The sequence below is a fragment of the Camelus dromedarius genome, chromosome 31 (genome assembly GCF_036321535.1).
Source record: "Camelus dromedarius isolate mCamDro1 chromosome 31, mCamDro1.pat, whole genome shotgun sequence".
NCBI classification, from domain to species: Eukaryota; Metazoa; Chordata; class Mammalia; order Artiodactyla; family Camelidae; genus Camelus; species Camelus dromedarius.
In genome coordinates this window covers 24,490,853-24,518,365 of record NC_087466.1, presented here as the reverse complement: position 1 = coordinate 24,518,365, position 27,513 = coordinate 24,490,853, and the positions used below count along the sequence as shown (strand labels likewise).

Here is a 27,513-nt window from a genome sequence, read left to right as displayed (position 1 = left end):
TTCCCACGACATGTGTCATCTTCTATCATAAATTACACGCTGTGGTCTGCCCTTCACCAGGGTCATGGTGTACGGTTGTGTAGGTTGTGCACTGCACAAATGTACTTGGAGGCCTTTTTGTCCCTCCAATAGATGTTAGACTCCCTGGAGCATTCCGAGGGCATTTAGGAGCGCCACAGTTCTGTCACATCAAAATGCAATTTCAAGCCGGTGCAACTTTAATTTTCACAACTGAAAACCCAGTTATCCATCTGCAAATAGCCCTCCCCTCCCCGAACTGCCTCCACAAAATCCTGCCTTATTAGCAGATGAGCTTTTTGTCTCTGAAGCACTTTGCTAACAGTAATTAATCAATCTTCCCTGTGAAGCTGAGAGGCAGGTAAATACCAGGCTCTTGCTTGGAAGGCCAGCCACATGGCAGCTCTCGCCAGGCAGAGTCAGAGGCCTCGCCCCCCACTCCAGCTTCCCTGCCCGAGCCGGACCCCTAGCCGGACCCCTAGCCCACACTCGGCCCTCTGTCCTCCCTCCAGCGTCCGGCTGTCTGGTCCCTGAGTGGGCGGGCTGCTCTCGACCACCCTGAACCCCTGCTTGGTGACAAGCCCTTGGGTGGCATCTCATCCTCTTGGTAGACAAGGTCGTCTCCAGGGCGGAGCTGCACCTGCTTGCCCCAGGGACTCCCCGCTGCCCAGGCAGCTCACAGGGGAGAGCCCACGTCCCCCGGGCTCCCTCCTCTCCGGCTTCATCGTCTGCACTGCCACTGTTTCTCCACTCCAGCCGCACGGCCGGCTCCCCAGGCACACCAGCTCATCCCAGGGTCTCAGCGCTGGCTGCTCCCTCGGCGTGGAACGCCCCACCCCGACTCCCGCCCGACAACCACCTGCTTCATCCTACACCTTGGCCTGGTCATCACCCAGTGCCACTTACACGCAACACCCTACTTAAAACTGCAGTTCCAAATCACCCTTACTTTGCTCTCTTTTTCCACCACAATACCGATCACCTCCTGATATACTGCGTCATTTACTTATACTTTATTGTCTGCCCTCCCTCACCCCTACCCCACCGCGTACTGTTGTGTAGGTTGTGCACTGCACGACAGTACTTGGTAGTCAGTTCCTTCACTGAATCCTAACCTCCCTGAAACATGGATATTTTTTTTTCCTGTTTTTAGTTCATGAATGTATTCCAATTTGTTAAAACAGGCTGTGGCACATAATCAGTCGTCAATTAATGCTTATAAATGAATATGCCTTCCATCCGTGCAGGGATGGAGGGGCAGGAAGGGGGATTCGCTGGAGGGAGAGGCTGAGCTGTGAGGCAGGCCCAGTGACAGACTCAGCCGACCCACAGGGAGCCCTGGAGCTAGGACAGCCCTTCAGAGATGTCATGGTTTGGGCCAGAATGGTCTTTCTGTCTCTGGTGTCAATCAGTCGTTAGCCGTGGGCTGTCCCAGGAAGGGTGAGACCTCGGGCCAGCGGGTCTGCAGCCCAGACGACCCCCGGGGCTTCCATAGAGGAAACCCTTGGATCTGGCCCTCCACAGTCGGCGGTCCCACTGGCCGCCTGGCCCTGGGCTCACTGCCTCTGGCAGAGCTGGCCCCTCCTCGGGGAATGGGGCGGGGGTCCCAGCATCGCTGCCCTCCCTCTCTCACGGGCGTGCCTCCCCACAGGGCCGAGCCCGCCCTCACGCGGATCCGGGAGGACCGCCGGCGCATCGTCCTGCCGGCCATCGACAACATCAAGTACGACACGTTCGAGGTGCAGCAGTACGCCAGCGCCGCCCACGGCTACAACTGGGGCCTCTGGTGCATGTACATCATCCCGCCCCAGGACTGGCTGGACCGCGGCGATGAGGCGGCGCCCATCAGGTCAGCCGGCCTCAGGGCTTGTCCTCCTCCAGGACCGCGTGGGTGGGGGTGGGGCGGGGCTGCCGCAGGTGTGCAGAAGGACATGCTGATGTGACGGGAAACTTGGCAGCTGGCTCCAGTGTGACCTGAGTGATGACGAGGTCGGGGCGGGGGAAGAAAGAGGGAGACAGACAGACAGACAGGCAGAAAAAGCCAACATCCAAAGAAGAGGAGCCAGCGAGAGAGACTGAGAAAAAGGAAACCGACATGGAGGGAGAAGAACGGGGGGACACCAAGCGAAAGTGACAGAGAACAAGAAGGAGGAACGGACAGAGGAAGTCGGAGAGTCGGGGCAGGGGCGGGGGGAGAGTGAGACCAAGGGACGAAATGAGGAAGGTGTCAGCAGAGAGGAGCAGAGATGCAGAGACGGACAGAGGGAGTGAGAGGGAGGCAGAGACCCGGACAGAGCGAGGGAGAGACAGGCAGGCAGGCGGACGCAGAGGCAGCACCTCGAGACTCAGGAGCACGAGCTGGGAGCAGAGCAGAGACCAGGAGGCCACCGGACCGCGTGCGCTGCAGAGACCAGGACGTCCCAACAGACCCCCAGAGGTCCCCCTGCAAAGCAGTTCTTTTATTTTGAATCAGTTCCCAGATGTGAAAACAGAGAGATTTTCAGTTGTTAAAAATACACACATCCATCTTTAGAAAAAAATGGGAAGGCCCTCATTCTCACGAGGCAGCAGTCGCTGGAGCTGGGACGTGGTCCCCGTCCAAACTGGGCATGAGGTCCCCACCACCCCCCATCGCGTCCCTGCCTCTCTGCGTCTGCTTGCACTCACTCTCCCTGCACCTGGCTTGCTTCATACGTTTCCCTCACTGACTGAGCTTCCAAAGTTTCCCCTTCCTCCAATTCCCTCGTCTGCTGAACCCCAGAGAATTCAATGCTTCAAAACCTAGTGGGGTGGGGTGCCCCACTTTCTCCTGGGGGCCCAGGGGGTGGAGGTACTTTTCCCCAGCGTGAAAGTGCATCTCCAGATTCTGTTGATGCCCCTGGAGTCTTTGCCAGGTCTCCCCGGAAAGTTTTGGGATTTTAGGGCCTTGGGCGGGGACCCCCTCCTGCCTCCACTGTACCTGCTGGTGTGTCCCTGCTGAAACAGGCCACTTTGCCCACAGAGGACGGAGACCCCCCAATGTTGTGTCTTTGAAAGTTCTCTGTCTTCCCCCGGGAGGGTCTTAAGTGGGCTTCCGGGCATCTGCTCTCCCCTGGCAGAGCCGTCCAGGGGTAAACTGAGTCTCAGAGCAGCCTGGACTCCCTGAGCCGCAGGACCAGGGTGCTCTGGCCAGGCTGCGTTTTGTCCCAAACTTTGATCCTTATTAGCATTACCTGGAAAGCATTTGAAAATCCTGATGCAAAAAACCCAAATGAAAAATGGGCGAAGGCCTTGAACAGATACTTCACAAAGGGAGGTAGACAGAATGCTAACAGGCGCACGGAAAGACGCCCACCACGGAGTCACTAGGGAAATGCAAAACCGGGGGAGGGGGGCACCACACACCTTCTAGAACAGCCCAACAGACCAACGGCACCAGGGGCTGGTGGGAGCGCGGAGCAGTCGGAGCTCTCAGCACGGCTGGTGGGAGAATACACTGCAAAACCACTTTGGAGAACCGGCCGTTTCTCACACAGGCGCAAGCTCCGCCTGTGGCCCTACGAGGCCGGAGCCCAGGTGAGGACCCTTTGCTACGATGCCAGGATGCCACACGCTGAGGTCAGCCCAGACGGAGGGACTCCCCGACAACCAGTCCCCCTGCTGAACCTGAGAACCCCTCATGTCTCATGCAAATAAATTCGGTGCCAGCTGATTCTGCTGCCACCGCCTTATGAGTTTATAAGTTTATTTTGGCACTCTGAGCACTAATAAAAAAATCATTACCAGCTATAATAGACTTGGCAAGGATTTGGCAGTTCAATTCATCAGAGATCACCCTGAGATTTTTGTGTGGTTGTTAAGAAAATGAGAGAAATGTCTGTTGTATGTTGGTGAACTATAACTTAACCAGTTCCATCGACAGTCATACCGTCCACTTTTCTCCACCGCTCTGTCCCACAATGTCCCGCTTTTACCACTGCTGCTCCAGGAGACCACTTCCCAGGGGATGCCCCACGTGGATAGATTGTTCATGTGTATTAGAAAAAAATATAACTAGCACATCAACACATGGTTTTACAGATATACTTGCTCTGGACAATGCAAGATTTTCTGACATTTTTTAAAGGCATGGATGCAAATAGAATTATTACAGAACTAATAGTACCGTTGGCAGTCTGCTGGATACAGCTGCACAGGCTGTGCACTGTCCAACGTCAAGGTGTATCATTCAGAGTCTGAGATCAGTGAGGCTCCATGGAGTTGAGCAGTGCACAACCTATGCAACTGTCCATTGCAGCCCCGACTACTGATACACAGAGAAAACAAAATAATGAAGGAGGTAGGCAAGTGACTCAAGTTTGGGAAATGACATTCAGGGTGACTAAATAATTCGTTGAGTAAAGAGGTTTAGGAAAAATTTTAATCCCCTACATTAAGTTGCCTGAATTGATGCTGGTTTTTGTCACCGCTGATGTTTATTCAGTAAGCATTTGGACTCCATCTGCATTGGGTGTGTCAGCAGGCTCTGAGGGACGCAAAGACAAGCCCAAGGCAGTCCTGCCTGTGTCCTGGGCACAGTGATCTCGTGGAGGCGAGGGGCATGGGGATGGCGTGTGGGGATGTGGAAGGAGGGTGGCAGGCAGGGGTCCGGGGTCAGGCACCAACGTCCAGCTCATGTGCTGTCTGCTTCCTGCCAGGACCCCGGCCATGATCGGCTGCTCCTTCGTGGTGGACCGGGAGTACTTCGGGGACATCGGCCTGCTGGACCCGGGCATGGAGGTGTACGGCGGGGAGAACATTGAGCTGGGCATGAGGGTGAGTGTCACTGCACCGGCACCAGGGCCTTTCGTGAGGACAGTATGCGGAGCAGACCCGCCGGGGGCTGGGCTCGGCTGGTCCGTGAGCTGCTTGTTCCTGGTCGGGGGACACAAACCCCAAACTTAGGTCAGTGTAGGAAACTTCAGTGGCAACAGGACTGGGCAAACTTACGTCTGTTGAATATGGTAACAAAAGGCTGTATTTTGTGTTACTTTATTTTTCAAGCCACCTGTCTGGGTGTGTGAAGTGTGGGCTGTAGGGGGCAGGTTGGAAGTTGTCAAAGCTGGTCCTCCCGCACATGGCAGGTGATAGAGAAGAGAAGGCATCGCTTAGTGAGAAATTCCAAAGGGAGGAGTGAAGCAGAGAGGACACCAGACGTGCCTGGTGGGAGGGGCCGGGGTGCAGTTTTAAAGAGGATGTTCGGAGAAGGCCTCGCCAGAAGGGGCCTCAAGGGGGCTGTTCGTGGGATGATGGGGGGAGCGGGGGGGAGGGAAGAGTGTTCCAGGCAGAGGGAATGGCAGGTGCAAAGGCCCTGAGGCAGGATGGTGCCTGCTGGGCCCCGGAAGCAAGGAGGCCAGTGTGGCAGGAGCCGGGTAGGAGGAGAGCGTCTGGCTTTGCTGGGAGCGAGGTGGGAGCAGTCAGGCTTCGAGCAGATGTTCGAGCTGCCTCGTCTCTTTCAGGGATTCTTCCGAGCTCTGTGATTCCAGGGAGGAGTGGGCCAGGGCAGAGCAAGGAAGACCAGGGCTTCTGGAATACACCAGGGAGATAGATGGATTGGACCAAGCAGGAGCTGGTCAGATCCTACGTACACCTGATGCATCCTGAAGGAGGCGGCCACAGGGTTTGCTGGATCACGTGGGGGTGCAAGGGGGTCAAAGGTGCCTTGACGTCACTTGGCCTGAGCAACTAGGAGGGTGGAGAGACCATGGCTGAGGTGGAGAGAAGTGGGTGGGCAGGTTGGGGGTGGCCTGGAAGTCCCCGTCACTCAGCCCAGAGCTCCCAGCTGTTGGGGTCCCATGGAGGCTCGTACGGGCCCACGGCCACCACTGGGCCGGTGAGAAGGGCTGCATTCTCCTCTCTCTAAGTGGCTCAGCTGTTTCGTCAGCTTTCTGAGTGTATGACAGAGAAAAAAATCGTGCAATGCCCCCCTTTATTCCAAAGAGAAATAAAATTGAGTTTGTTTTTTGTTTTCTTACCAAAAAACCGGTTCAGCCATCTCCCCCACTCCCAGCCCTCACCCTCCATGCCTCACCCTCCAAACCTGTGAGCTTGCTTTTTGTTTGTTTGGGGAGTTTTTTATAGATTCCACATACAAGTGAAATTATATAGCATTTGTCTTTCTCTGTGTGACTTACTTCACTCAGCATAATGGTTTGGAGGTCCATCCGTGTCATTGACAATGACAAGATTTCATTCTTTTTCCGGCTGAGTAGTATTCCATGGTGTATACGTATATATACATATACATATATATACGTATACACCACATCTCCCTTATCCTTTCATCTGTAGGACACTGAGGTTGCTTTTGTGTCTTGGCTGCGGTGAACAGAGGGACGGGATCTGTTAGTCTTGGGGGCTGTTTTTAACAGAACACCCTCATCCCAGAGGCTTAAAGCTGCAGACACGCCTCTCCTGGCACCGAGGCCGGTTGGGAAGCCAAGGTGTGGCCGGGGCTGTGCTCCCTCCAGGGGGCTCCAGGGGACGCTCCTTCCTGCCCCTTCCAGCTTCTGGTATCAGCTGTCATCTGGGCTCGTGGACGCAGCACTGCCGTCACACGGCTGTCTCCTCCCTGTGTCTTCACGTCCTCTGCCCTCTGTGCGTGTCTGCCTCTTATAAGGACACCTGTCCCCTGAATGACCTCATTTTTACCTGATTACCTCCTTTAAGACCCCATCCCCACCACTGCAGCAGCATGGGTGGACCCGGGCATCATCATTCCAAGTGACGTAAGCCAGAAAGAGAAAGGCAAATGCCTTATGACAGCACTCGTGTGTGGAATCTGGAAAAAAAAAAAAAAAAGAAAGAAAGAAAGAAAGGGAAAAAAGGACACTAATGAACTCATCTGCAAAACAGAAGCAGACTCGCTGACTTAGTAACCAATCGCATGGTTGCCGGGGGAAAGGAGGTGGGCAGGGATACATTTGGGAGTTTGAGATTTGCAAATGATGACCACTATATGTAAAAACAGATAAAAACCAGATTTCTTCTGCATAGCACAGGGAACTATATTCAATATCTTGTAAGGACCTTTCAAGAAGGACTATGAAAATGAATACGTGCATATGTATGTCTGACTGGGACATGAAGCTGTGCCCCAGACGTTGACACGTTGTAACTGGCTGTACTTCAGTGTGAAAAAAGACCCTCTCTCCGAATAAGGCCACATTCTGAGGTTCTGGGGGTTAGGACTCTAACTTACCCACACACTTGGGGGACACAATTCACCCCTTAACAGGGATATTATTATGGGCAAACGTAGTAACAGGGATGTCGTTATGAGGCAATTTTTGGAGCATCATTTGGACCAAGAATCATTGTTAGCGGTGATGCCGAGTCTGGGGCCCTGGGGTGCTGCCCCTCCACCTGAACAGAGCAGGTCTGCAGGTAGAGCGGGAGGGGCCGGGAAACCCACAGGGTGGGGGGTGCAGCAGGTTCCCAGGCCCGGGTTCCCAGATTCCAGCTGCACCGGAACCCCTTAGAGTTTCCTTAAACGCAGATCACCGAGCCCCACCCCAGGGATGCGGGTGGCCGCCACTCCGGGGACCACGAGCCAGCCTTGGTTCGCGTGCTTCTTGTTCTGCGCGGGGTCTGCGTGCGACCGAGCCGTCCGGCGGTACCCGTGGACGGAGGGGAAATGTCGAGGGGCCGGGCCACGGGGTCTCCTGCAGCCGAGCTGTGCTGATGCGGGGCTGGGCTCCGATCGGTTTGGGGTCCTTGGTTCTTTGTGTTTTCTTTCTGGGGTTTCATTTATGTTTTTGTTTGTCTTCTATATGGAGACTTTAGTCGCAGAAAAGAGTACTTAAGGCTAGCTTTTGACAATTCAGTGAAGTTACACACTTCAGACCTGTCTGCTTTAAGCTTTTACGTTATATCGAGAGATCATATTATGGTTATAAATCTAACAGACTAAGAATACTCAACTTCTCCTTTTCTTTGATTAATGTTTGACTAACTCAGATTGAACAGATTAAATGCCATTAAACAACAATCAGTTCTGTTTCTGCCTTTACTTAATTAAATTCCCTTGACCTTTTTAAGATGGCACTTACAAATGTGGCGTGTTTCCTTTTTTTTCCCTTGGAGCACTTTGAATGCCTGATATCATAGCAGAAATTCCCCTACGTGCTTAAAAAAGTCTAGTGTGTCTCATATGTTAAACTTACGCCAAATCTCAAATTCTCTGAAGCATTCCAGGACTGTTTGCAAACGTTTTAAATTCTCTGACACAGTTCAGTTTTGAGCCACACATTTAGACTCGACCCTCAGTTATGCATATTAAGAGGTTGGAATCAGGAGGTTAATCTGGCAGATTCTTCAAGATGCCAACTTTTCTTAACTGTTTTCATCATTAAAGACCAAACCTTTGCAAGTGATTTCTGAGCCTAAGGTGAAGGACCAATTCTCCACATTTGATTTATTCCACCACCTCTCCGTTGGACTCGAATCCTTCCTGGAGTTAGAGGCTGTCAGCTTGGGGACTGGTCAGAGTCCTGCGGAGGGGCCACCAGAGAACAGACGGTGGGTGGGGGAGCTGCGCTGCTGCCCCCGACCCTCGGGCTGGGTGAGGGGGGCAGGGGCTCTGTGGATGGGCGCCTGGGTGGGGAGGATGGAGCACCTCGGGAGGCGTAAGGCGCCCACGCAGGGAGGGGCAGGGGAGAAGCACCCCCACGGCTCTCTGTCCCTGTCTCCTTCCAAACCCAACCCAGCTGGGAGCCCGAGGATAGGAAGGGAACTGCCTGGAGGGGCAAAAGGGCCAGCTCACCAGCCAAGTCAGTGGAACCGGCCAGGGATTGAGGGCCATGACAGGCAGGAGGAATTTGAGCGCTGGGAGCCCAGGGGCTTGCCGTGGCCTGGGAGAGGGCGGCAGAGAGATGGCACGTCTCCATATCTGATGTCACCTGGAGCGTCAGAGGACCGAGGGAGTATTCTCCTGCAGGATTTTGCAGCGTGGGGAACAGGAAAGGAGGAGAAACTCCAGTCTCCTCCCTCCCTCGTGGGTGGGAGCATGAGTGACTCCGCAGGAGCAGGGCTGCCCCTCCGTCTGTGTGGCGGCATGAGCTGGTGTGCAATTTATTTCTGGAATGAGCAGAAGAATCGTCTTGGAAACAGAGCCTCTGTATTGCCCTAAGTACTGGAGCAGCGGGGGGACACATTGAAGGGAAGCAAGCTCTTCCCTGGTGGAACAGTGTCTTGTTGCTGAATAAGGGTGCGAGCCCATCCCAGGTGCAGGGGACTCAGTGAGGAAGGGGGAGGGGATGTCTGGGATGGGGGAAGTGGTCCTTTTAAATGGGACCATCAGGTACAGGAACCCCGAGATGCTGACAAATAAGCAGACATGAATGAGGAGACGAAGCCAGCCGTGTGGCTACAGGGACGTGTTCCTGGCAGGGGAACAGCAAGTACAAAGGCCCTGAGGCAGGAGCGTGGTCCTCCTCGCAGAGGCAGCGAGCGGCCCCATGGCTTCCTGGACCCCCACAGGGGGTCGCACACAGACGGGCCTCGCCACCACCGCCGTGTCCATCCAGCATTAACACCGGCGCCCACACAGCCCTTCTGATCGACCTAATCCAATTAGAGGAGTAATTCTGTGGTCTCGGTGCCAATTTACGTTTCTATGATTGTAGATGTGCCAACTGCTCGTCCCCTAATGAGGAAAGTCCTGCAGCCAATTAGGGGGAAATGAATCCGACGCATCCATTAGGTTTAATAAAGGTCAAGACAGAACCAGCGACGCGCGCCCGGCTAGGAGAGCCATCAGCAGGGCAGAAATTGGAAATCGTTTGCGTCTCTATTTTAAAACTTTGACTCGCTGCTCCCCCGCCCGGGGTGTTACAGGCAAACCTCTCAGCACTGAGGGCAGGTACTGTGTCTTCAACTCCAGACCCTCTGAGGGGCTGCAGTGGCGTTAGACCGTCTGCGGGCCGGGTGGCTGGTTTTCTCGTGTTCTCCAAAAACAGAGTCATACAGGCTCCTGTCCTGCCAGAGCAGGGAAGAGGTGTCGTTACTCGTGGAGGGAGCGAGGGGGTGTCCACGCTGCTCCATGGACGCCCAGGCTGGTCCTGAGCCTTTCTCGGTGAGGGCAGAGAGCGGCTTTCAGGAAGGGCTTGTTCTAGTCACAAGTGGGTCTGTCTGCTGGTAAAGTGAGGACGCATGGCCCCTCCCCAGTAGCTTCCCGGGGCAAGGCTGTCACCACAGGGTGAGCCCCTCACCTGCCCAGCCAGCCTCCACCCAACCTGAGCAGATGAACCGGGCCCCCAGGCAGGGGAGGCAGATGCCACGCAGGGAAGGGAGATTCTTGGTCCACTTGAATGTCATGGGGAAAAGCCGTGGGCACACACAGGGTCTTCGGAAGGCCCCCTGAGACTCGCCCTGGGAGGCTGCCCCTGCCTGTCCACCAGCTGGGCCACCTCTCTCTGAGCCTCAGTTTCCACTTCTGTCCCCGAGGGGCCGGTAGGGCTTCACTCCTGTGGCTGTTTGAGGATTAATGAAAGGTAACAAACACGAGATAGTACTCATTGATGTTTGAGCAGGGCCTTCTGGAATACGTTATAGAACTGACTTTAATTAGAAAAACCTGGAGGTCGGCTAACTGGAACAAAACTAAGTCGCCCACAGTTCTGTCTGTGTCATTGCCGGGGTGGACGTCCCCTCGGAGACGAGCTGCGTGTCTACGCTCTCTGTCCGCGTGCAGGTGTGCACAGTGCGCACCACATAGTTGTTCATGTTTTACGCACATGGACGTCTCCTAAAAGTGCACATTCCTGCACATCCTCTGTCACCTGCCGCGTCAGTTACTAGGCAGTGGGGCTGCCTCCAAGCAGCGCTGAGACCATGTTTTTATGCCTGAATCTTCCTTCGTGATTCAGAATCTCCTCGGGATAAATTTCTAGAAATGGAATTGCTGGGTCCACTGAAACACATATCTGGCTTTTGATACGTATTTTGCCAAATCCTCCTCCCTACCCCCCACAAAAGTCTGTGTGTGTGTCTGAGTGTGTGGCGTGTGTGTGTGGTGTGTCTGTGTGTGTGTATATGTTGTGTCTGTGTGTGTGGTGTGTGTGTGTGGTGTGTCTGTGGTGTGTCTGTGTGTGTCTGTGTGTATGTCTGTGTCTGTGTGTGAGTGTGATGTGTGTGTGTCTGTGTCCTCAAATGGTACCCGAGGAGGCAGTCCCCCAGGTATATAACACACGTGATCTGATGAAATTCAGTTTTCCTTTTTTCACATATGACAGACACACAAGGACTGTCTTGATGGTTAACTTGTGTTTCTCCAGTTCCTAATGAGCTTGATCGTTTTTATACATTTGTTAACCATGCGTTTTTCCTCCTTTGCCAATTTTTTTCTCCTGGTTTCCTCGTTTGCAGTAGATTTTAAGAGCCCTTTATACATGGGGGACATTAACTCTATTGTGTGACACGAGTGCTTTCCTGCTCTTAATTTATGATGTTGACTTTTCTACACAGAATTTTTTAGTGTAAGTGTCTGCTTTTTTTGACGACTCGTGCGTTTGCTGTCATTCTTAGCAAGGCCTATTCAAAAGACTATTTGACCACATTTCCTTCTGACACTTCACAGTTCTTTTTTTTTTTTTTAAATTAAAAGCTTTAACCCATTTGGAACATGTTTTCTATACAAGTAAGGTTGTGACCTTTCTTTATATCGTTTTGCAGTAGGGGACTGACTCTTTTCACACCATCCATTAACCACTCCATCCTTTACCACTGTTAGGAGAGGCCACCTTTATCGTATTCCAAGTGCTTCTAGATGTGTTTGTGTGGATTTTGAACACTCTATTTTTAGCCGTTATCTCCTGCTTTGTAAAATATGCTCATCTCTAGCAATTGAATCCTTCCTCATTATTCTTTTGGAATCTTCCTGGCTGCTGTCTTGGTTTTCGGTGTCAGATAAACTTTAGAAACATTTAGTCAAATTCTGTCCCGGCTGTACACTGGTTGAGTTTACAGACAGCCACACAGGAATGGCTGGAAGTAGTCCTGGGCCCGGAATCCCCCATGTTCTGGGATTCTTTGCCCTGTGTTCGTCGTGAGTCCTGGTACGTTATCAGCCTGAGGCTTCCGTTTCACAGGTCTGGAAAGTACTCAGGTGCTTGGTATGTGGCCTCACCTGATCTGGAAATCCTGTTGGATGCCTGGTGGGACTGCCCCCTCGACCCTCCAGGTCTCAGATCTCATCCGCCTGACCATGTCTTCCTCTTTCTGCAGTGCGTTCTGGGTGAGTTCCTCAGCTCTGTCTTCCAGTGAACAAATTCTACATTCAGCTGCATCCAGACGACCATTTAAGCCATGTGTTTAGCTTTGGTTTTTAATTTAAATGAATACATTTTATGTTTGTGAGATCTTCCATTGATATTTTTCAGATCTGGTGGTTCTTTTTTTATAACTGCCTGTTCTGATTCATAACCTCCTGTTCTTTATTGCTGAATGCTTTTCCCTCATTCCTTCATCTCTTTGAAAATCTTAACAGTCTACTGAGGTCCGTTGCAGTCTCTCTTCTTTCTCTCTCTTCGGTTGGGTTTAAATTCACCCACCTTGGATTTGTTCATGATCTTCCTGAAACTGGATTTCCTCGTGTGCTTCGTAATTTTTTTGAGAGCTCACCTTTCATGGGAGTCATATCTTCACAGCACGCTCACTCGTTCCTGGAAGGAAGTTTCCGATTATCTTGCCCCAGCACCCTCCTAGATCCACGGCTCAGAATCTAGTGACAGGCTTTTTCCTGCTTCTTTTTTATTGAACTGTGTTTGATGGTGACTTAGCGTTCATCTTGAGATCTCCCAGTTTCATTCCTCAGGCGGAGAGTCAGCCTGATTCCAGGTGCTGTGTATTCCTCTGCCCTCTAGCTCAAGGGATTATTTCTGGCTGAGCCCCAGGGACCAATCAGAGCCGGTTTCAGTTTCTCATAATCAGGGAGCCTCGTCCCAGCCCCAGGCTTCACAAAAGAATCCTGGCCACTCATTCAACCCCTGGGCCCCAGGTGCGTGTTTCTCTTCTTTCATCTTGTTTTCTAGTATATTATTTTAACATTTAAAATAATTTTGTCTATCATTTCCATATGTTTGGGGCAGATAGGAGAGATTTCCACATCCGTGATATTGACCAGAGAGCTCCTTGGTCATTTCACAGTAAGCTTGGTTCCCTGGGCATCGTGACCTAAGAAGTACAGCCTCACTCCACTTGAGGACAGAAGCTCAAGAAGGTGTGGTGTTCAAGGCACAGAGCTTCTGAAACAGACCATCAGGCCGAGCGCTCAGAGTACGGCTGAGAGGGTGGGGGAGCGGGAGGAAGCCTCCAGCGTCAGCACAGCTGTTCTCAAACTCCAGCAAACATCAGACCCCGCAGGGGGGTGCTTGTTAAAACACCCCCAGGGCTTCTGCGTCAGTAGGTCTGACTGGGGCTGGGTAATCTGCATTTCCAAGGAGTTCCAGGTGATGCTGCTGCTTGTGGTCCAAGGACCACACTTTGAGAACCACTTGTTTAGAAAGCGGGACCCTAGTTTTTCCTTTTATTTGAGATATTCATAGTGTTCAGTGAAACAAACGGGAGGAATCTGGAATGAAAGCTGAGCTCAGAAGTTTCTGTGTGTCTGGCTCTGGGAACAGGACACTGGAACAGCTGTTTTTATAAAATATGTGTGTGTGCGTGCATATATATATATCCTCAGAGAGTCCAGGAAGAGATGTTTTCTTGTCAAAAATTTATGAATTGAGCCCCACTGAGCCCTGGGAGATGAGACTTGCCTTGCCAAAGCTAAATCCAGTCAAATTCTGCCCTGGAGATGAATCGTTCCTGCAGATCGAGGAGTCTATGTGACAAGAGGGAGGCATCAGCCTTGGCTGCCCTGTAGGAATTATTTCTTGAAATTGGGCCTGGGCTGGAGTTAGGGAGGGGATGGGCGATTGAGCAGATTGTAAATCTTTTTTAAAAATTAGGTTCAGATGTGAAATCTCTAAAAATAATGCACAATTTTCTCCAGAGTGAATATAAAGCCCTGGTTTTTGGTTAAAGGAGGGAAATCTGTACAGCCAAAAAGAAGATGGTGGTTGGTACCTCTTGGATGCATCCAGGTGAGATAGCCTATGAGGCAGGATGCCTGGGTTACTATCAGCCTCAGCCTGGACCTCTGCTGTAGCCAAGCTTTTGCCTAGAGGCCTGGGCTAGGAACGCTGAGCTTGCTTCACCTCTCAGTTTGACTTCCTCATCTTAATACAGCTTTGCACAGTGTGTAGAGTCATGTTAGTTGTACGGACTAATGCAGATGAATGGATGGGTGGGTGGGTGGACAGATGGATGGTGGATGGATGGATGGATGGATGGATGGGTAGATGGATGGATGGATGGGTGGATGGGTGGGTAGATGGATGGATAGGGTAGATGGATGGATGAATGGATGGATGAATGAATGGACAGATGGGTGGATGGATGGATGGATGGATGGATGGATGGGTGGACGGATGGACGGATGGATGGACAGATGGGTGGATGGATGGACAGATGGGTGGATGGATGGTTGGATGGATGGGTGGATGGATGGATAGATCAATAAGTAAATGAGTGGATTATTGAATAGTTTGATACACATTGGATACATGGATTATCTCAAAGGCAAGAAAGAGGGAAAGGCAGACTTGAGTAGATGTTGGCCATACCTTGAGAGGTGAAGCCCCATCCTCAGTATTTTCAAGGTGAAAACCAACTTTTATCATGTTCAGTGGTTTCCAACACCCAGAAGGAAACATACAGAGCCAGCTGAAAACCCCGACTGCAGCAGCAGCAGCCCCTGTGTTCAGCTTTACCCAAACAGAACTGCAGGGCTCACCCTCTGCCTCCCCAGCGAGGCCCCAGGACAGCACGGCCCTCCCCCTGGAGTGCAAGTTCGGGTCCCCAGGGACGCCACCATCAGTTCCTGATGTAGTCAGTGGGGGTGAGGCCTGACCACAGGACTTTAAGCTCCTCCTGGAGAGTCTACTGCAGAGCAGGATTTGGGGGCTCCTGCCCTCCCCCATGTCCTCGGGCCAAGGCTCTGTCTCCCAGGGACAGAGATGCTCACAGAGAAGCGCAGGCTGATGAGGGGCTGTGGGGACGCTGTGCAGCACGTGAAATGAACTCAGAGTCTAGAGATACGTCTCGATTAAAATGACACACAGACCTCTCTTCCATTCGCGTTGCCAGGGATGCGAGGCCAAGCTGAGCAGCCGAGATCGTCTTCCCGCTCAGGCCGCAGGAAGCACTCGCTTTCTAGCAGCCAGGCTCCCCAGAAAGGTCGCTTTGATCATCAAGTTGCAGGAAGAAAACAAGGAAGGGAAATGGCCACTTGTTTCACAATGAACATCCTAACAGCATCAGTTCGAGGGAAAGCACTCAGGCCAGGTTGCCCGCTGTGCAGTCCCCAGGCCACACGTGACCCCGTGACAGCCGGGTCCTGGCCAGGTCTCAGTCCCACCCCCTCGGCTCCCACTGGGGCACGTGTCAGCTCATACTGCAGGGCGGCTGGAGGGAGAATCGGCTGTTCACCAGCAGCCATGCTGATGGACCATTATTTCTGGACTTTTTAAGGAGTAGGACTTGTGCATGAGGGCGGTGGCTCTGGAATCCCAGCTCTCAGAAACCAGCACGGAGGCCCCAGGAGCTGAGGCGATCTGCTGGCTGAGGGGCGAGGCAGGGGTCCCTGCCGGTGGGGCGGGATCTCCCCTGCGCCCTCCCTCCGAGCAGCTGCCCGCAGGCCTCACACCTGCTCCTCTGCCTCGTGTTTGCTGTTTCTGTTTGAGTGGCAATTAACCAAGTTGATTGAGATAATTAGTGGTTGAGACACAGGGTGGGTGTGACAGTAAGCCTTCAACCGTGTGACCCGGCCCTGCGACACCTCCACCACTCTGGGTGAAGAAGCCACTTCGGGGGCTGCGTGCAGTGGTTCCGAGTCCCTGCCCCACCACGAGCCAGCTGTGTGACCCTGGACACGTTTCTTAACTCCTCTGAGCCTCAGGTCTTCCTTTCATCTGTAGCGAGGGCCGAGTTAACCCCGCCCTGCCCCCACACGGCAGACTGCTACCTCCTGGTCCAGGTAGATCAGTCAGGAACGTAGCAACAGAAACCCCCCTGACCAAGGCTTACATCTGTGTAGGGCAGACGGACAAAATGGAATGAGTAAGTCAATGGTGTCAGGAGACAAAAGCCACAACAGTAAATAAGGCTGGCCAGGGGATGAGACCCGAGAGGCTGTAGCTTTAAATGGGGCAGTCAAGAGGGAATCCTGGAGGAGGTGACGTCTGAGCATAGTTGAAGGCGGGCAGGCAGCCAGGCAGACGGAGCTCTGGGGAGGAAGTTCCGGGTGGAGGCCTTTTGCAGCCGGTGCAAAGGCCCTGGGCAGGGTGCGGGCCGGGCTCTGAAGTGAGCAGAGGCAGAGCAGGGCTGAGGCTGGTGAGTCTTGGGAGCAGCAGAGGACAGGACAGCCAGACGTGGGTTTTGGCAGAACCCCAGCCCTGTGTTGAGTCTGGGCAGGGAGGGACAGCTGCTGGAACAGGCGGACCCAGGAAACTGGCAGTGACGGCGACCACAGAAGGTGGGCGGGGGAGTCGGATGCTTCCCTGCAGGTCTACAGAGCTTCCTCCCTTCTGTTTCCATGTTTGGCCTTCGGGAAGATTCCTGGCTCACCGGGTGTCCACCTACGTTCCCAGCCTCCTGGGCAGCTGGGCCACGTGCCTGGGTTTGACAGGCGTGTGAGCAGAAGTGGCGGAAGCCACGCACAGGCCTGGCCCTTCAAAGCCCCTGCAGGGCCTCCAGCCCTCCCCCTGCTGCCCCCGGCGTCCCCCCAGGGCCAGGCCCCTCCTCCAGCCACGTGGAAGCAGGGCCATGTCTATGTCCCTTGGGGGGTGGGAAAAAGCTGGTCGGCGTCTGACGGTCATGACGAAGGGGGCGGCGACGCCCGCTGAGCATGCAGGTGCGGAGCTGGTGGGCCCGAGCGGGCTGTGAGCCAGACCAGGGGAGACTGGACGTGTGGGGACGTGCTCAGGGAACCGCCAGGCGCAGACAGCCTCCCCTCAGCCAGGACGCCCGCCTTGCTCAGAGATGACTTCTTATCCCGGCTGCGGGCAGTGTCGGCACCAGCACGTTTTCAGCGGGGTGGCGCGGGGTGGGGTAGGGGGTGTGTTAGTCTGGGTTCTCCCGAGAGGACGAGGGGTTGGCCCACACGGTCATGGAAGCTGAGAAGCCCGAGGTCTGCAGCTGGAGAGTGGGAGGCCCAGGATGCTGAGGGGGTAGTTCCCGTCCAAGTCCCAAGGCAAGAAATGATGAGTGTCCCAGCTCGCGGACGGGCAGGCAGAAAGGGTGAGTTCTCCCTGCTCAGTTGGTTTTCGTTCTATTCAGGCCTTCAACTGATTGGACAGGGCCCACCCACACTGAGGAGGGCAGTCTCCTATACTCAGCCCACCAAGTTAAGTGTTTCTCTCACCGGGACACACGCTCCTGGACACACCCAGAACAGAGTCGAACCGAATACCTGAACAGCCCGTGGCTCAGTCACGTTGGCACATAAAATTAACCATCAGAAGTAGGATGGCAAAGGATGGGACAGAAAAGGGTGGGACAGAATGGAACAGAATGGAATGGAATGGAACGGAATGGAATCGAATAGAACAGAACAGAGCAGACTAACACACCCCGTGCCTAGTGAGGCTGTTTTGTTCAGGCGAAGCAGTGCAGAGGTAACCACGCATAGAAAGGAGATTATGATGCAAAATACATTTCTATCACCGCTGAGGGTTCTGGCAGCCAGGGCCCCTGGGGAGCCTTGTTTGCAGAAGCAGCTGCTGCCTGTTTAGACTTCTGTAGACCGAGACCCATGCCTGGGGTGCTGGGAGCCGTGCGTCCTTGGATCGAAGTTATCTGGAATGGTTTGCCGAGTGAGCTGCTCTTTTTAAATTAGATTGTAGGTTTCTTCTTCTGGCTGGAGGGGAGGGGCAGCTGCTGGTGGGAAGTGAGGCTTCTCAGACCAAACTCCCAGCCCGGAGCCAGCCCTGGGTGGGGGTGGGTTGGGGGCCCCGGGAAGGGGATACTAAGGAAGTGTCGAGGTGTCAGGAGAAGAATCTCTCTATTGTTTAGATCCTGGAAGGTGCAGGGAAAATGGAATTTGGCGGGAAAGCCAGAGGGCGAGGCAGCCTGGCACCCAGGCTTTGGTGGACTGGACCCAAGGCCACGGCTTCTCTTGGGCCTCTTGCCCCCAGCGGCCCAGGCGGCCAGGGCCCCCTCGGGGAGGCGTGTCCTGGGGTCTGAGAGCAGGGGTGCCCGGGTGGAGACGGGTGCCCCGGGGGCTGGGGGGCAGGGCAGGGCTGGCCAGCCAGCGGGCCCTGGGTCCCCCCGCAGGTGTGGCAGTGCGGCGGCAGCATGGAGGTGCTGCCCTGCTCCCGCGTGGCCCACATCGAGCGCACCAAGAAGCCCTACAACAACGACATCGACTACTATGCCAAGCGCAACGCCCTGCGGGCTGCCGAGGTGTGGATGGATGGCTTCAAGTCCCACGTGTACATGGCCTGGAACATCCCCATGACTGTAAGGCGGCCGGGCGGGGCCGGGCGGGGCGGAAGCCAGGGCCAGGGGAGGCCGCCCCAGGGAGGCGCAGCCCATCCAGGGGAGGTGGGGCCTCCCCGGCAGCTCAGCAGGAAGGGTCTCTGGAATGTCGTTACTTCTGGCGGCAAGGAGAGCCCATTCCTTGTCCGTATTGTAACGACCACTGCGCTAATTAGCACGCCCCTCCTTCCACCACGGGAGCTCCCCCAGGGCGACGGCAGCACCCCCTCCCAACTCCCAGAGAGGGAAACCGAGGCACGCAGGGGCACACCGCTGATGAGAGACAGAGCCAGAACAGAACTGCATCCCCTGTCAGACCCGTAACCAGGTTCTCGGGGGCCCCCGCTGTAGGGATGGCGGCTTCCTCTCCCGCTTCGGGTGCTGTCTGCAGCCAGACCAGCCTGCCCTGCAGGGAGTGGGGGACAGGAGGCCTGGAGAGGTGTTTGCCTGCTGCTGGCAGGAAGCAGGAGCCGGGTGTAAGCCAGGGGTTCCTAACCCGGGGGGCAGCCTGGAGGAGTGGGCTTGGGCATACGCACTGCATGAGTGCATGTACGTGTGTGCATGTGTGTGCACTGGGTGTCATGTGTGCTGAGGACAGGCTGCCCCTTTGGTGGGGTGACGCCCGGGCTGCCGTCCCCGCCCACCCGCACGGACTGCAGAACCAGCTTCATGCACACATTGCTTCCCTGGACACGGAGGATTCGAGTCCCTGGGCCCTGGTATAGACTTGTCCTGGAAAAAGCTTTTTTACATCAACCCACCATCAGAGCTAGATCTCGCACTAGGACCCAGCACACACACGGGCGAGCTGGCCAAGGGCAAGTCTTTCCTTTGGAGTGTGCAGGTTGTGGACAAGCCAGGCCCACACACCACCAATGCCCGTCCATCCAGGCCAGGCTGGTCTCCAGCAGGACCCGCCGCAAAGCAGGCTGGAGACACCAGGGCTTTCCCATCGGGACCAGCTACCCTGGACCTGCTAGGGTCCCGGGAGGGCGGAGGCCACCCCAGATGAGGCTCGGTGCCTGGGAGCCCCGAGGGTGGGGGCTGCTCCGGTAGGAGGGTCTGTGGGTCCTGAGGCTCCCCTGCCCTGGGCAGAGGCCTGGGTGGTGGAGGCGCTGCACATTCAAGTGCCCTTCTGGCCTCGCAGAACCCGGGGGTGGACTTCGGGGACGTGTCTGAGCGGCTGGCCCTGCGCCAGAGGCTGAAATGCCGCAGCTTCAAGTGGTACCTGGACAACGTGTACCCAGAGATGAGGACCTACAACGACACGCTGACGTACGGAGAGGTACCGCCTCCGCAGAGATGGCCCCCAGCCTGCACCCCCCGCACCCCACCACCCGGCACCCACACCCCTCCCTGTGCCTGTGTGCGTGGACAGCAGACAGCGAAGTGCTCAGGCACACCCACACACGCATGGCGCACGCCTCCCGCGTCCAGGGCAGCCCCTGCGCCCTGGTGGGTCTCATCCTGGACGTCGGGCCCACGCTTTCCTGAGACCACTGGTGCTGGGCAGGGGTGGGCAGGTACAGCGCCTCCAGCCCGCTTCGGCCTCAGGGACCCTTGTGATGGGGCGTCTCCTTGGGTTTCTGGCTGTAGGTGAGAAACAGCAAAGCCAGCGGCTACTGCTTGGACCAGGGGGCGGAAGATGATGACCGGGCCATCCTGTACCCCTGCCACGGGATGTCCTCCCAGGTAGGGGCGGCGGGGATGCCCTGGCCGCAGGGGGCGGTGGCACGTGGCGGGCGTCCTGGTGCCACTGAGGCTGTGGGTTCGGGCCCCTCCTGGAGACCCTGACCCCGGAAGGATGAACAGCAAGGGCTTTGGCGCCAAACAGGCCTTAGGAGACTCACCCAACATCTGTGCCTCAGTTTTCACATCCATCAGATGGGATGATTCCCACGCCTGCTCCTCAGGGCTGCTGTGTGGACTGAAGTGGAAAATGAGGGTAAACAGTAGCTGTGGTGCAGACAGAACCCAGGAAGTATCGCCGGCAACCACCGGTTCTTGTCAGTGGAGCGCCTGCCAAGTGACGCTCAGCCAGGCTCCAGCTCAGAATTGCCAGGAGGGCTTTCAAACACCCTTGCAGGCGGGTGCCCGATGCCTGCAGGCCGGAGGGGCTGGGCGGGGGAGAGGGGAGGTGTGTTTCGGAAGCTCCGTTGGTGCTGGCGCCCTGGACCCCGATGGACACAGAGCCTGAGGCTTCCCATCCCAGGTGACTCCTCCTGCCTGCAGTGCTGATTGGGTGCTATTTACACTAAACCCTGGAAATGACACACGCTCTGGGTCTGAGCCCCATGCTGAGACATCCATGGACGCTGGAGCGCCCGTGCCGCCGCCCGGTGGTTACTCCGTGGGCGCCGGAGACCCAGCCTGTGAAGACGGAGCTGAGGGCATGACTGCAGCCTCCTCCCAGGACCCCCAGCTGGCGTGCGGGCCTTGGATTGAGAGAGCAAAACAGAGTCATCCCTTGAGATGCAAATGCACCTCAGCCCTCCCAAAGAAATTCAATTTGCTGGGCCTCTCAGTCACAGGTAGGGAGTCCTCTGGCTGGCTCCGACGTGAGGGGAGAGGCCACGTCCTGTATGGGGAGGTCTCTGGACATGCCCTCTCCTCTGCACCCATGAGGCGGAGCGACACGTGACCGAGAGAGGACGCCATGTCACCTCCATTTCTGCGGCTGGAGGGGCAGCTCGGGGGGCTGGCCTTGGAAGCGTCTAGGGGCAGGAAGCCATGTGGCTGGGTGAGGCATGGGTGTCCCAGTGACCCCGAGCAACGCCCAGGGGAGCCCCCACCACGACTGGACCCCAGGGCAGCTGCAGGAGCAGCCCTGCTTCTGCTGCAAACACAGTGGAGGTGGAGGCAGGTGGATGGGAGAGGCTGGCCTATGTGGCCGAGCCCTTCAGAGAGATCAGGTGGACCCACGTCCCCAGCCAGGCCGGATGTGCCTGCAGCGACGTCTCCTTTGCCAACGACCTCAGTCTGCTTGGTCTCTGAGGAGGCTGCTGCAACGTTAATGGGGACAGGCACCTCCCTCAACCCCATCCCCGGCTGTGCTAGTGTCCTGGGCCACCACGACGAAGTACCGCCAGCTGGGCACTGGCTTACAGAGCAGACATCTCGTCTCTGGCTTCTGGAGACCAGAAACCCCAGATCGAGGTGTCAGCGGGGCTGTCGGGGCGGGGGTCCTTCCCGCCTCTCCCAGCCCCTGGTCCCCCAGAGAGTCTCGCCTTGTGTCTGCATCCCCCAGTCTCTGCCTCTGTCGCCATGTGGCCTGTGCAGGTCTGTGTCTGTCTTCCCCTGCCTTCTCCTGTGTCTGTTTTTTTCTCCTTATCAAGACACCAGTCACACTGGCTGAGGGCCACCCTAACCCAGTATGACCATCGTCCCTTGAGCGCATGAGCAGTGACCCTCTTTCCAAATGAGGTCACCTTCCCAGGTACCCGGGGGTTAGGACTTTGACATGACTTTTGTGGGGACACAACTCAACCCATAACAATGGCCACATAGAAAGCCAGTCTCCGACCAAAATCTGCACACGTGTAGATGGTTAGGAGGCAGTCCTGGGCCCCAGACACAGACCAGCGCGTAGACCCCCCACGATGGGGTCCAGCCCTCCGTCCGCAGCACTGGCCCGACCAGTGTGCGTGGGCATGTGGGCCTCCGCGTCTGCGCAGGACCCCTCCAGCCTGGACACGGGCAGCCTGGGGCCATCAGGGTGCCCCTCCTTTGCTTGTCAGGTATTCTATGACACTTCTCAAACACCCGGAAAAGTAGAAAAGCCGTAAGATGGCCAACCACACACGTCTGGGGTCAGCTAACCGCAGTCTGCGGGGCAGAGAGGTTTTTACCAGTGTAAAGGTTTGTGGAGGGAAAAAGGTGAAGAACATGCCGCAGTACCCGCGAAGCGCCTTCACAGGCACGGTTTCCCTCCCCTGGCCCAGGCGCAGCAGTGTTCGGATTGGCTGTGTGCCCATCACCTATTTTTTATGAGTCACGCACATAAAGCGAGCTGCAGGCGTCACATCCTTTCACCTCTACGCATTCCAGAAGGCAACCGTAGAGGCTTCCCTGAGGCCAACAGGAGCCCCCTGCAGCCCCCGGTGCCCCGCCCCAGCCCCAGCTGCTTCCCCGCGGGGCGTTTCCGAGGTGGGGCTGGGGCGGGGTTGGTGGTAAATCACAGGAGCCGGGGCACCTCTTTCGCTCAGAGCGGCCTCCTGACTGTAGCCTTCCGGCCGCCGGTCCTCCGTGGGCGCGGGGATGCACCGCTGGACTCGCCGACCCTGCCGAGTCCCCAGCACCAAGGTTCCTGCTTCCTGGCTCTGCCGAGTCCTTACCTGGGAGGCTGAAGCTGCGGGTCAGCAGGGCTGTGGCTTGGAGTTTGTCCTGCACTTCGATGTGCCGCGGACCCCAGAACCAAACCTCCTTGGCTTCAGGAAGAAAGTGAACAGTGAAGGGACATGTGCGTGTCAGTGAGCACCTGCCCCAAACAGAATGGTCTGAAGGGAGCACTGACTTCATTTTGCTCCCAAAGCTGCAGCAAGGCCAGTCTCTCCGCTCTGCGCAGACCACCCGGCAGGCCTGGGGGCTACCTGGCCGCAGGTGCCCCGGCCGCTCCAGGGCCTCGGCCTGCCCCCTCGTGGCCTCTCCCCGGCTGCTCAGGCTCCGACACAGTGGAGTGGTGTCTCTGGTGATTCCAGGGGGCAGGCATCCCAGGAGACGTGGGAGGTGTCACGGCCGGTTCCGCCCGGCCCCAGAGTCGGATAGCACCCCTTCTGCAACGTCCACGCCCCCCAGGAAGACTCGGGAGAGAATCTGGGTCCCGCGCTTAACAGGGACGCCAGGATCACAGGGCTGCACAAACACGCAGGGGAGGTGCTGGTCTATCGGATTGTCCTGGAAGATACAGCTGCCCGTGACGAGGGTTCAGGCAGAGTGTGTGTGTGCGCGCGTGTGCCACACGGGAGAGAAAGTGAGAGAAAGGAGAGGGGGGTGCGGGGTGCACTTGACCTGCAGTAGCACCTGCTGCGTTCATCCAGCGTCTCGTGTACAGAACCCACGCGGTCCTCCCGGCAGCCCTGCCAGCAGGTGCTGTCATAATCTCCTGCTTACAGATGAGGAAACTGAGGCACAGAGAGGTGACATCACTTGCTCAAGGCCACACAGCTGGGGAATGGCAGGAATGGATAGCACTGGGTTCCCCGTAAACCTCTAGTTGTCACTTAACCTGGCGTTTGGCTAAAAACGAACTGGGACCTTGAACTTGGGGCCACCTTTGGTTCAAGGGCAGTTGGGCGGCCTGGAGCACAGGTGGAATTCTCCTCTGAGGCGGAGGCTCTGGGAGCCACTGAGGGTGGGTCCGAGCAGGGGTCTGGGGAAGGAGTCCGAGGCAGTCCTGCTGGGGTCTTTGGGAGGCCTGTGCTGGGGCTGAGCAGGGCTCCTCAGGGACCACCCCCTCCCAGGAAGGCTGGCCCTGGTGCCTAGGTGGCCCCTGCCTCGATGCCCCACCACTTCCCTTCGGGGCCGCGAGGCCGAACTCCCGACGCCAGCCCTGCCCGGGGCCACCTGACGCCCACGCCCCCCACGCGGCCTCTCCCCAGCTGGTGCGGTACAGCGCTGGAGGCCTCCTGCAGCTGGGCCCCCTGGGCTCCACCGCCTTCCTGCCGGACTCCAAGTGCCTGGTGGATGACGGCAGGGGCCGCACGCCCACCCTGAAGAAGTGTGAGGATGTGGTCCGGCCGGCGCAGCGGCTGTGGGACTTCACCCAGGTCAGCCCGTGGGGGCAGTGAGGACAGCAGGGGCCAAGCTCCAGTGCTCGGGGGTGGGGGGGGCCGGGTCAGGTGATCTCCGTCTCACAGCCATTAGGGGACCGGCCCACAGTCGCAGCCGGGGGAGGGCTGCGCTGGGCTGGTCACGGCACGGTGGCCGCCGCCTCCAGCCTCTCTGTCCCTAGCCCTGCGGCCCCCTCCGGCCCCCTGGGGAGGGCATTCAGGCAGAGGGTTGAGGTGTGACCACCCCGGAAGACCCCACCCCAGCTGCCGGCAAAGTGGGACCAGACTTCCCTTCCTGGGAGGTCCTCTGAAATCCCTCATGTGCCCTTCGGGGGGCCGCTGGATTCAAACCCTGAGCCCCGAGAACAGGTATTTGGGCTGAGAGTTCGAAGGGGCCCCCCCGTGCCCCCCACGCCCCCTTCCCGCTCACGCAGGCCTCCCTCCGCTCTCAGTCTTGCTGGGCGTGGACAGCACGTGCGCCTGCTCTGGGAATCACCAGATCGCGAGCCCCTCCCTCCGCACCGGCCTCCTTCCCCCCATGTTTTGTTAGGGACCGTTTCACCCTCATTTCCTCCCACTCCTCTGTTTCCAGGGCTTGCCTTCCTCACACCCCTGCCCTCTGGCCATGACCCCTATGGTCCCCCCTTAGGTCCCCCTCCACCCCTGCTGGGTGGGCTCCCCGACTTGCCCCTCCCTCCCGCATGACATACTCATCTCCACATCCAGCCTTCGCACCCACCCAGCCACATCCCGCACACGCTCCCCCAGGGTCTCAGCACATCTCCGTGGAATCAGCCTCACGTTTCCACCCCATCAGGCTGAGGGGACGCCCTCGAGTCCCCTCGTCACCACACCCCTTCCTTCACCATCCCTCGAGCCCACCCGCCTCCCTCCAGCCTGGCCTGAGACCCTCACACCGGCGGCAGCAGCCCGACTGTGCTGCCTAAAGCCACTCACGTCCCACATCCCCTCGTTCACTTATGGGGCGGGGCACTGCCCAACAGATGACTGCCAGCCGGGGGCTCAAAGCCGCACCCTTCCTTCTCCAAATGGCCCCTCCTCATGAGGACACCCGCACTGGAGCAGGGCCACCCGATTACAGCACAACTTCATCTTCACTAATGACATCTGCAAAGACCCTGCTTCCAAATATGGTCACATCGCCAGGTCCTTTGGGTTAGGACTTGGATGTATCTGCCTGATCTTCCTAGAACACTCTCTGCCCAAGGTAGAGCAGGGTCACTGAGGACAGGGGTGGAGGACAGAGGGTCCCGGAGCTCAGGGGCGGGGGACAGAGGGATGAGGGGCAGAGAGAGGTAGGACCCCGAGTCTCACGCGGCTGTGCAGTGACCCACACGGACTTGTCATCACCCCTCCTCCTGGGAAGCCCTCGGACAGGACCCCTGGGCTGACTGTTTCCCTTCTGCGCAGGGTGGCCCCATCGTGAGCAGAGACACGGGCCGGTGCCTGGAGGTGGAGATGTCCAAGGATGCCAACTTCGGGCTGCGGCTGGTGGTGCAGAGGTGCTCGGGGCAGAAGTGGACGATCAGAAACTGGATCAAGCCGGGTCGGCACTGACCCCCGGGCTCGCCCCGTGCCCCTGCCCCAGTGCATACCCCGAGGGCCTCCTGCTCAGCCACTGCTGGAACCCAGAGAGCCCTGGCCCTGCCGCCTCCAGCCGAGACCTCTCCCAGCTGCCGGCGGGCCTGTGCCCCAGGACATCGGGGCCTTCCTTCGCTCCGGAGGTGGTGGCTGCTGGGACCAGCCAGCCCCTCCAGGAGCGCAGACGCCCCCAGCGCAGCTCCGCCTGAGCGCAGCAGCTGACAGCCAACTCCAGCTCCAGATCACGTGCCTTTTCTATGGTGTTCCTGCCCAGCCGCCCGCCAGCCACCTCTTCTGCATGTGCTGAAGCCCCCGTCCATCCCCCAGGCAGAAATAGCCTCCCATGAACTCTGAGGTCACTCAAGCTCTCCCACCCTGGGCGGGGCTGCCCCAGTGACCACCTCCGTCTACACACAGCAGGGCGCGGCCTCTCCCTGGCTGGTGAGGGGAGACAGGGCTACAGCAGCTGCAGTGGTCCCCAAAGATGCCCCCAGGGCAGCGCTTCAGTGGGGAGACTCACGTGACTCTGCCAGTCCAATAAAGGGCGGGTTAAATGAGACAGACTGATGCTTCGTCCACAGGAGCCGGAGCTGGTCCACCGTCCAGGGCCAGGAGCCTTCTCGTGTTGCTCTGAGGCAGGGGTCAGCGAACGTTGACCCACGGCCCCTTGCCTATTTTTATAAATAAAGTTTTATTGGCACACAGCCACGCCCCTCTGTTTATGTATTGTCCACAGCGGTTTTCACGCTGCAGGGCCAGAGCTGAACAGCAATACACCGCCAACCAGGGCTGTCCTGGGGCCTCCGAGATGCCCTCTCTGGACAAGAAGGTACTTCACGATTGCACTTAAAATTGCAGGACGTTGAGAGAGAAACTGGACAGAAGTTCCGCCTGTCCCTTTCCCTCATCAGGCCCAGTGCCAAGCAGCACCCCAACACTAGCTTCTCCCTCCTGCCTCCTGCCCCGTGGTGGAAGGCTTCAGCTGCGCAATAGTCAGGGGGCCCAGGGCAGGCGTGCACCCCCAAGCCATGGGAATGGACCAAAGGCAGGACACCAAGCTTTCGAAAACCACCCTGCCCAGCTCTTCCCGTGCAGAGGGTTTCCCAGCCCCCGTGGCGGTCTCCCAGGGGTAGAAGTTGTGGGCAGCAGGGGTGACTTCCAAGCTTCTCCCCATTCTTACAGAGTAACCTGGAAAGCAGCCTGGCAGGGTTTCCAGACTACAGGGCTGCAAGCCGGGGGCCTTGGAGATCTTACCTGTTGCCACCTCACTGCGTCCAGGCAGCCCGTCCTTCAGAGAGGGCCGGCCGGGAGCCTGGCCACCCGCACGCCTCCTGGGCACCGCCGTCTTGCTCCTGCCTCCCAGCAGCCCCAGCAGTGCCAGGGATCTCACATCCCACTGGGGGGGGGGTCCCAAAGATGGGCCCCGGGAAGAGGTGAAAAGTGTTCTGAACCAGACTCGGGTCCCGCTTGCCCACATGCAGGAAAGCCGGTCTACTGCCCCTGGGTTGTGGTGAAGGAAAGTGTG

The 27,513-nt window shown here is 57.1% G+C and overlaps 1 protein-coding gene across 1 annotated transcript in view; it reads left to right on the top strand.

Moving 5' to 3' along the window:
* The window catches only part of GALNT9 (polypeptide N-acetylgalactosaminyltransferase 9), a 75,688-nt gene extending 49,005 nt beyond the window's left edge, over positions 1 to 26,683 (top strand). Inside the window, exons 5-11 of the mRNA XM_064481351.1 lie at positions 1,670 to 1,867; positions 4,695 to 4,812; positions 18,415 to 18,600; positions 19,766 to 19,903; positions 20,215 to 20,310; positions 24,216 to 24,383; positions 25,818 to 26,683. Coding sequence (XP_064337421.1) covers positions 1,670 to 1,867; positions 4,695 to 4,812; positions 18,415 to 18,600; positions 19,766 to 19,903; positions 20,215 to 20,310; positions 24,216 to 24,383; positions 25,818 to 25,964 — 1,051 coding nt within the window. The 3' untranslated portion in view covers positions 25,965 to 26,683. The remainder of the gene's footprint in view (positions 1 to 1,669; positions 1,868 to 4,694; positions 4,813 to 18,414; positions 18,601 to 19,765; positions 19,904 to 20,214; positions 20,311 to 24,215; positions 24,384 to 25,817) is intronic.
* The last annotated feature ends 830 nt before the right edge of the window (positions 26,684 to 27,513 follow it).